This window comes from Centroberyx affinis, unplaced genomic scaffold (assembly GCF_046629955.1).
Source record: "Centroberyx affinis isolate AG114_WGS23_722 - 3 ecotype Tasmania unplaced genomic scaffold, CSIRO-AGI_Caff_v1 ptg004503l_1, whole genome shotgun sequence".
Lineage (NCBI taxonomy): Eukaryota > Metazoa > Chordata > Actinopteri > Beryciformes > Berycidae > Centroberyx > Centroberyx affinis.
In genome coordinates, this window is record NW_027282151.1 from 78,848 (window position 1) to 88,032 (window position 9,185).

At 42.0% G+C, this 9,185-nt stretch overlaps 1 protein-coding gene and 1 long non-coding RNA gene across 2 annotated transcripts; one reads left to right on the top strand and one right to left on the bottom strand.

The window, feature by feature from the left end:
• Positions 1-41: 41 nt before the first annotated feature.
• Positions 42-1,525, bottom strand: LOC139665242 (uncharacterized). The gene is made up of 4 exons (XR_011696868.1): positions 1,473-1,525; positions 764-1,161; positions 505-657; positions 42-370 (listed from the first exon to the last, which is right to left on the bottom strand). It is a non-coding gene; the product is annotated as an uncharacterized lncRNA (long non-coding RNA).
• Positions 1,526-3,573: 2,048 nt separating this feature from the next.
• LOC139665243 (ankyrin repeat and SOCS box protein 12-like) lies at positions 3,574-5,258 on the top strand. Its single transcript, XM_071544238.1, has 3 exons — positions 3,574-3,858; positions 4,431-4,959; positions 5,113-5,258. The coding sequence occupies exons 1-3, from the start codon at positions 3,574-3,576 to the stop codon at positions 5,256-5,258; spliced, it is 960 nt and encodes a 319-aa protein (XP_071400339.1).
• Positions 5,259-9,185: the final 3,927 nt, after the last annotated feature.

A 9,185-nucleotide genomic window follows, 5' to 3' on the forward strand; every position in this document is an offset into this window, starting at 1 on the left:
TATCAATGGTTATTGGGCTAATGATTGGGTATACTGTATATGTCAACATAAAGGGCTTGGCACACTCTTGACTCCACTACCACATCGCCCCATTTGTCATATTAATACTGTGCCCTTCATGTCTGCAGCTATCTGTCTGAAAAAAGGACAGCGAGGTCTTGCTAAATGAGTTCCTGTTGCCTTTTTGTCAGGGTAACCCCTCATTTCATCTGTTGCCTGGGCAACTCAACGTTCCTGACTAGTTGCTAAGGCAACCCCAGGTTGCTGTGACCCGCATATCTCTACCAAGTAGTTCCTCCCAAATCCTGTAAGGGGCATTGAAGGGCTGTGGAAGGTTCTGCACAAACTCCCCCAACAGGCACGAACTGTCCTGTAACAAAAGAGAGTTAATCTTTTTCAATCATGCAATCTGATCAGTCAAATCAACATGAATATCAATTAGCAAGGGGGATAGGAAGAGTTGACACTGAGCTTGTTTGACTTTAAGTGCTATAAAGCACTTACTCTGTAGCACAATTGTGTGTTTAGTCTGTCCTCCAGTGTTTGGACTTCAAGTTGTGTCTTCTTCCTCCTGATAAAAGTGTTCAAGGCCAGAGAAGCCTGCTTCTGCTCACACACACTGCAGACAGCGGGATCATGTAGCTCCACCTCCACCGCCTGTCACATAAAAAAGATAAACAATGCATGAAGTGGAGAGGGGCACTTGATTTGCTTTACTAGCCTAAACTACACACCACGGCCACCTGATTAAGTGTCTCCTGACCCGTCTCATCTCCTCCTTGAAAGTTTTGTGCTTCAGCAGTGAAATGAGCTGAAGGGGGACCAGCTGGGCCGCGGGACCTTGGGACCCGAGACTGGGGGACGTTAGGGCTCCGTCCCTCTCATATCTCTCTGGTTTTGCAGGCTCTGGGAGAGGGAGATGACACTCTCTGTGATCAGTAGGCCCATCCCCTGCCTCATCTCGTCGAGCACTCAGCTCTGTGGGTCTGGGCTGAGCCATTTTCCCTCTCTCCCCGCTGGGCTCTTTGTGTTTTTCTCTTCTTCTTCTCTCCCCCTGTTCTGGTGAGTCAAGGTGCTGTTTTTTGAGGACATGGGAAATCGTTCTTCTGCAGTAGGTTCTCAGAGCCTCCTCCTCCTCCATTTTGTCCTAAGATACAGCACCTGGAGACACAGAGGGATCACGGATCAGGCGATGGATTTCCAGTTATCTGACCATTTTAAATATATATAGCTTAATGTAGCTTTACTGCACGAAATTCCAACGTCACGGCGTTAACTTGGTACGTTAACGTTAAGCTAACATTAAACAATTAGGTGGTCAAATCAGTTTTCCCGTGTAAATAAAGTGAGTAGGCCTATCGATAAACATCTAACCTTTTTCGTGCAGCAAAATCGGACCTTTAGGATTACAGCACAACATGAAAAGTTTTAACACTAGAAAGAATGGTCGGTTAGTAAATGGTTCTCATTACCAAGCAACATTGCAGTACTTTGTTTACACGTCCTCTTCTTTTAGTGTTTGGTTACAGCGGCACTCACTGCCAACGATGAGTCACTATCGCCATCTTGTGGTAGAGGGAGGCACTGCGAGGGGAAGCACATGGTCTTATTTTGATGCAATCCAGCTTCTTCACATCAGATGTGTAATTGAAATGAGATATATCCACCATTAAAAAAAAAAAACCCCATTCTCCCATATTGACGGCTGGCACGAAGACATATGGGTTAAGACATTTGCCTATAAAATAGTTTTTTTTTTTTGATGGCAGAATCATTTATGTTTTTGAAATATTGCCTGATGCATTTCAGGTAGCAAAATTATTCCAAATAGCATTTTTGGAATGAACCACTTCAATTAGTCTTTCATTCTTCAGTTATTTAAATGTAAAATGTCTTAACAACGCAGTGCATGCATTCTTATTATTTTACTTACTGATGCTTTAATTTTGCCATTGTTTTATATCAAAGAGTCTATTATGTTTTCGCTGATCTTGGGTCAGGACAGGAAATTTGCATTAAAAGCAAACCTTGATTATCCCGTCACACGTAATTGTTCCATGTCTGTGTGTTGAATTTGAAAAAGCTTCTTCAGCATGCACCCATAAAATGCCAGGAATCTGGTCTCTCGTGCCATCTGGTGAAAGAATGTGGCGTGGCACAGCCTAACCTCTAAACACTGGACAATATAAGGACATGGCGTTAGGCAGAGGGGACAGCTGACCGCCTGCTCCTCCAAAGCTTCTGACACTCGGACAGCTGACACTTACTAAAATGGCTTCCTAGGTGTGAATGAGGGGAACAGGGTGATAACACGGCTACAGCCAAAAATACAGCCAACTAACTGCGTTTCGTCATCTACTTTTTCTGCTTTGTCATCACACTGAAAATCCAGAAATGCAACTGCGGGCTGTTGTGAGTCTAACACAACCAGCTGAAACCTAATGTGAAGAATTATAACGTCACACACTGCAGTCCCAGAGTATCATAATGATGCTCTCCTCCGCCTCGTTTTCATTTGTCATTTTAGTGTTCACTCAGGACGCAGGGGAACACAACGCAGCCATACTCACCAATCAAGACCACTGAGTGAGAGAGCGTCACAAGTCTATCACCTTTCTAATTATAAACCGGGGCCTCAACTCTCCAAGAATGGAAGTTTAGCCAGGCCCATCTGTGGCCTAAAATTAGCACCCCACCTCCCCCAATCTCACCCATTGGAGCCCCGGCCCCTTTCTGCCATGCCAGACAGTGACACACACACACACACACACACACACAAACACACACACACACACACACACACACACACACACACACACACCATACTGAAGCGTTCAGAAATCTCAGCTCTGTGGATGCATCACACACTCCTTGGAGAGCCTTCCCTTTTTCCACGTGACTGATAATGGAGTTTTGAAAGTGTTTTTTTTACAACTCCCCTGCTTAACATCTTTGGCAATAACATCATTGGGAAGTGACCTGTAAAGGGGAGGTAAGTGGGAGTCATCGTAACTTTTTATTTTTGCTGTGGTTGTGTGAAAACCTTGTAACCTCTATTTTTGGTGTTTTGTGTTTTTTAGCTTGTGTTGAGAGGTCAAATCATCCTTTATATGTGCTGAGCAAGTTTTATGGACCTTTATTTGACAGCATTAACTTTCCTATGTGCCTTAGTGACAGAGTAAAATGAATTAGGGTTGGGATTTGAAGCCATGTACATAATATTACACCCCAGGTCTTCAGGATATTTTATGGTGATTGGTCTTATATAGTTGTGTCATTTACTATAAACAACCTGCATTATTTACCCTCACACATATAGCACATGGTCATGATAAGAAACTTTTGGCTTTGCCCCCGTTGTAGCATTTTGTGGGGAAGTTTGTAATGTTCAAGACTTTTATGGGGAAGTTTATAATGTTCTTTTGTGGGGAATGTTAAAATTCATGTGGAACAAAATAAACCAAAATGTCATATACAAGTGTGTGTGAATTGTATGTCTGGATGTATTCTTATCGGTACTGTCTGCCATTCCAGATGGAGGGGTTTTGACGTGCAGTTCCCTGCAGTTACATTATGGTTCTGGGCCAAGCTGTCAACATGAGTTTGATGGACATTTCTAAGATCTTCTCCCTGCTGCAGCCTAGGGAAGAGGATGAGGACAATGAGCAGTGTCAGGCTTTGAACCAGGCGGTGAACAGTGATGATGTGCCTCTGCTCTCTGAGCTGCTGTCTCAGGAGAGTTACAGGAGGTGTATCAATGCTCGTAGTGGATGGGGGATCCCAGTGACCCCCCTGCGCACTGCCGCTGCCCTGGGACACATGAGGTGCCTGGAGTTGCTGCTGGAGCACGGCGCAGAGGTGAGACACGGAGCAGGCATTTGCTTCACAGTTTTCAGATCAGGGCCTTAATGAAATGGCTCTGTGAGAGAGGTGGGGCTGGTTCTGGCATGCCAGAATTTACTGTCGTGCTTTCTGGAGGTATAATGGGCCTAATTCAACTAAACATCTGTGATGTTTTGTGAGGTTGCCCATTTAATAACCACCGATGACATACCTGCACTAACCCACCCCCCATTCCTCTAACAGCCAAGTAAGGTTTCTACATTATGTGCTCACCCATATTAAGACAAGGTATAGGTACAACAGGTCTTGTGCATTGGTAAATGTTGTGTCAGAATAGCCTATAGTTGCTTGAGAATGACGACTAAGAAATGAATAAGTTGAATAAGACACGACTGATACACATTTACATCACATTTTACATTTTAGGCATTTAGCTGACAATAAGTGCGTTAAGTTCTTGCATCACCAAAATTAGAAGCTACCAACTGTTAGGAGTGCATAGGTTAAGGCCTTAGTGTCTTTCTTTTGAATGATCATGTAAAAGCGAAGTGCTAAAACATGTCTGTGTGTTGTTGTGTTTGGTTCAGATAGACAGCCTGGATGTGAAAGCCCAGACTCCTCTGTTCACGGCGGTCAGTGGGAAGCACCTGGACTGTGTGGTTGCTCTGCTGAAGGCCGGAGCCGATCCTAACGGCAGCCAATACAACAACTGCTCGCCGGTGCTGACGGCGGCGCGGGAGGGGGACGTGGACGTGCTTCGAGAGCTGCTACGGTTCGGAGCCGAGGTGGACGTCCGGCCCAAAGTACCAGAGTGGGCCTCCAATGCCACAGCCTGCAGGGGGCCTCTGTACATCTCAGCTGTGTACGGACACTTGGACTGCTTTAAACTGCTCCTTCTCCATGGGGCCAACCCCAACTACAACTGCACAGAGGAGAAGATGCTGGCTAGGATAAAGCAGCCCAAGACAGTGCTGGAGATGTGTCTCCGTTACGGCTGTGGGGTGGAGTACATCCAGCTCCTCATAGACTTTGGGGCAGACGTATATCTGCCCACGCTGATCATTGACAAGACTACAAAGCAGAATGAAGCTGTGATTCTGCTGCTCAAGGAGAGAGGTGAGACACGGATTACAATTATCACTTTTTGTCGAATATGTAGCTCATTAGGTATTGTAATATGCTATTCACAGATATAAAGATATGCAAACAGTGGAATTTCTCAAAATGCAAATGTTAACCAACTTTTGATTATTTCTGTTTTTAAATCAGTTTGCCCCAAAACACTGATGTCACAGACTCGGCTAGCAATTCGAAGTTACCTCCCCTTCGCCAACAAGGAGCCTGCCATCGGCAGTTTGGACATTCCTCAGATCCTGAGGAACTACCTGAAGCATGCCACCACTGAACTCACATAATGTTCATGTTATCCATGGATAGGTGTGGCCAGTGATTTCATTTTTCCCTTATTATTATACATTCATGACTGGATTGTTGGGTTCCAACTTTTTTATATATTTTCCCCATGATTTATGGTGAAATATGACACCCACACAACACGTCTCAACATGTACATGAGAATATTGTAATGTTGTGTTGTAAACTATTGCTCTCTGGTGCCTTTGGAAGTCACTGAACTGAACTGTCCAGTGCTGTAAATTCTTGTTTTTACTATTTTCATGTGAAGATTGAAGTTTGTGAATAGATGTAGATGTATTTATTAAATAAACTAAGTTTGAATATATTGTGTAGGCTGCAGATGTATCTCTTGCTTCATGCTATGAAGCTTAAAGGGATATAGGCGGCTCTATTATTATACAAACACAGAAGGATAAGCATTGTGAAGTGCTACACGCTGAATAACCTGCCATATGCTTAACAGAATGAGAATGTGTGAAGTGTGCTAAGTGTAACACCACAGCTGACCACTAGAGATCAGAGTAGCACTGCATATTGCACCGGCCAAAATATGATGCTTCGCTATGAAAATTTTGATGATCCGTTTGTATAAGGCTCTCCGCATCGCCCTCAGCTCTGTCCTCTCACTTTATAGGTAACTTTACACAATCAAATATAGTCTCATTTTAGTTATTGCTTTATCTAGACACAACCCAACAAACACACACACACACAGGCACAAACACACACACACACACACACACACACACACGCATACTTTTTGCATCGCACTAAGATGTGTTAGATCTTGCTTGAAAAACATTCTTGCATCTGTGGATATCAAAAGGCTGGGAAGTGGAGCTATCAGCCTACACTTCAGCACGGCCAACTGGGAGAATACATTTACATAAGTCTCATTACTTATTTATTACAGCATAGTTATTCGCAGGCTACAATTTGAAGTTGGAAACTCGTTAAAATGTTTCTTTTGTGACTTTTTAACTCCAGCCGGATAATGTTCAATGTGTTAAGGAACTGCCACCTTTCTCCTCTAATATAGTGAGGAGTTTATTTGCTAGGTTGTTGTCAGCTGTTGGGCATGGGACCTACATACAGGATGATGATGTCACACAACAGGAAATACAGCACAATGTTCTCACTCACACTATGGCACCTAGAGACGCAGTTCTGTATATAGAGGTTTTATTTTCAACAAAAGTACAGCTATATCAGATATGGATTCATTTTTACAGCGAAGTACAACATATTCCCAGTGCTTCTGATTACATCAAAACATATAATGTACATACAGTAGACATCTCCACTCTCCCATTCACAGTTTCTGGATTGAATAGGCATTATTTTTCAGGTTTTTCATTTCTACAACAAATAATCAAAACTGAAAGGCCAGCAAGAAATAAAATTACAAATGTTTGCATATGGTTACAAAGGATCGACATTGTGAGTAAATGTTCTGTGGTAGTCAAAATCCAGACCTCAAACTAGATGGTAATATACAATGGATAGAGCGTAATTCCAAAAGTGGGATGTCAGTCTTCTATTACTTTGTTGTCATTGAAAACCACATCAAATATGGCTCTTTGAAGACTCCAATGTACCCTGACTATTCCGAAACAACACAGAACTGCATAACCAACTGCAAGAAAAAGATGTTACTATGCTAAATGTTTGTGAACGCGATTACTGGCTCATGTGCACCCTGGACCAAAAAAAGTTACAGAAATCTGAGCAACATTTGATGCACTCAATTGACAATCTGCTAACTAATCTAAACAGGACAAAAGGTTCTCGATTTATGACAAAAAAAAAAAAAGAAAGTCTGAAAGTTCCTTAAGAGTAATCTCTTTAAACTGCACAGAAGGCTGTCCTCCCAGCTCTCAGTATAAGGTCAGAAAGGTAATTAGGCAAGAAAAAGAAACCCAATACATAAATCCTTTAAATATGACCAAAATGGTAATATATGACACTGAATTCAATAAATAGGAGAGAGGAAATAATTGGTAGTGTCAAATCATTGTACTTCAAAGAATCATTTATATGCTTAAAGTAGAAACAAGAGCATGATATGAATTGCAATGAAGTACTGTGTCTTCAGGATTATGTTTATTTTTAGCTCATCCCAAGAGGTTTTGCATTTGTTCAGCTCTTCTGCTTGACTACAAATCTATACGCAAACACCCATGATCAGTGTTAACTCCTATTTGGTTCACTGTTGCCATAGAAAAATTATACCCGTTTAGCCTCAGCAGTTGATGGCATTCCACAAATAACCAGCAGTTGGAACAAAACAGCGTAGGTTGGACTCAAAGTAAAAGTTTAGAATAATGTTACAGTTTTATAATACCCATTCTATTTGGGCAAGAGAGCATCAGTGCCTTTCATTTATCAACAGTCCTCTCTTTCATTCAGCATGGGCAATGATGTTCCCCTCTATTTGACAATAGATAAAGATAGAAGAATGCAAGTAACAACCCCTACTGTATAGTGAGCAGGGGGCAGGTGGACAGAGAAAAGAACTCCCTTAAGTGAGATGGTATAGGTTCACTAATGAATGGTTCCAGATTGTGGGAATCACGTTGGTAGTAAATGAAACAAAACAATCTGTTAAGAGGTGTCTTAAGTCTCATGCAAAATATTGGATGCCACAAGCATGCATTTACCTGGTACTGAGGTCTACCGCACGCTAGAACTGGAACAACATTCGTCTCCAACGCAAAATACCAATATCCAAATATATGATCTGTCCTTTTTACATTATTTACAGTGTGTAGCTGCTAAATGTAAAATAGATGATTGTTCCTTTGATTCATAACTCACCTAGTATACTTAGCTTTGAAATGTGAAACCTAATTGTGCGAAGAAAAAGTCAGTGTTCTACTGTATATTCAAATTAAACCATAGTGTTCTTTCAGCATCATGTCACAGATAACAGTTAAATAGATAATAAAGGAATTCTACATAGTTTCTAGGTGTCTGAAATTAGAATTTACTTCATATTCAGTCTTATTGTGCAATAAAATTAGGTTACTGCTATGTTAGTATGATATAACAATGAGGTGGTTTACGTTTTAAGTGTTTAAGTCAGACGGCACAGTATCTACTCATATGGAAGAGGCCTGACCTCTATGTTTCTGTCCGAGTGGATCTCATGCACTGGGGAACGGAATTCCCAGCGAGAGAGAGAGAGAGAGAAAGAGAGAGAGAGGGAGAGAGAGAGAGAGGGAGAGAGAGAGAGAGAGAGACAGAGAGTGTGTGAGAGAGAGAGAGAGAGATGCAAGTCCCACACTGAGGGGAAAATACATGACTAATTCAAATCTGCCTGTGAAACTGAATAGATAATCACTAGTGGAATGCTGGAAGGCACTGTTAGATAGCATCTCTCTTCTCCGCAGCAGAACGGGCCAGCGAGTGCGCATGATTATGTGTCTGTGTGTCTGTGTGCATGTGTGCGCATATGCCTGCATGCTTGTGTCGTCGTATGTGTTTGCGTGCCAGCTATGTGTGTATGTTGTGGTGGTGGTGGTGGTGGTGGTGGGGCTGTGCACTGGACCTGAGGTTATCATGGCCTGGGAACCATATCTTTTCGCTGTGCCAGACAAGAGAATTATCTTCCACAACAATCTCACTGGGAGCCATCTCTACAGACACCACCAGCCAACTCACCCATTTCTCAACTTTCTTTACTGAAACAAAACATAAATTACACAACATACAAAGCAATTCTAAGGTCTTTTTTTCCAATAGGTTATAAGGCCTATAAGAAGGCAAACAAATGACATAGAACGATATATAACTCTTTCATATCACGGTAGTGAATAGTGAAGATATATAATGATATATCACATTGCACAAGTTGTCATACTGTATATGTACTGTCCATCAGATGATATAATTCAACACAAAAATGTACTCTGAGGTCAAAATAT

Excerpts from the sequence above, each read along its gene's own strand:
- LOC139665243 (XM_071544238.1), top strand. The coding sequence starts at position 3,574 with ATGGTTCTGGGCCAAGCTGTCAACATGAGTTTGATGGACATTTCTAAG. Across the intron at positions 3,859-4,430 it reads TGCTGGAGCACGGCGCAGAG|ATAGACAGCCTGGATGTGAA; the intron begins GTGAGACACGGA and ends TGTTTGGTTCAG. Across the intron at positions 4,960-5,112 it reads TCTGCTGCTCAAGGAGAGAG|TTTGCCCCAAAACACTGATG; the intron begins GTGAGACACGGA and ends TTTTTAAATCAG.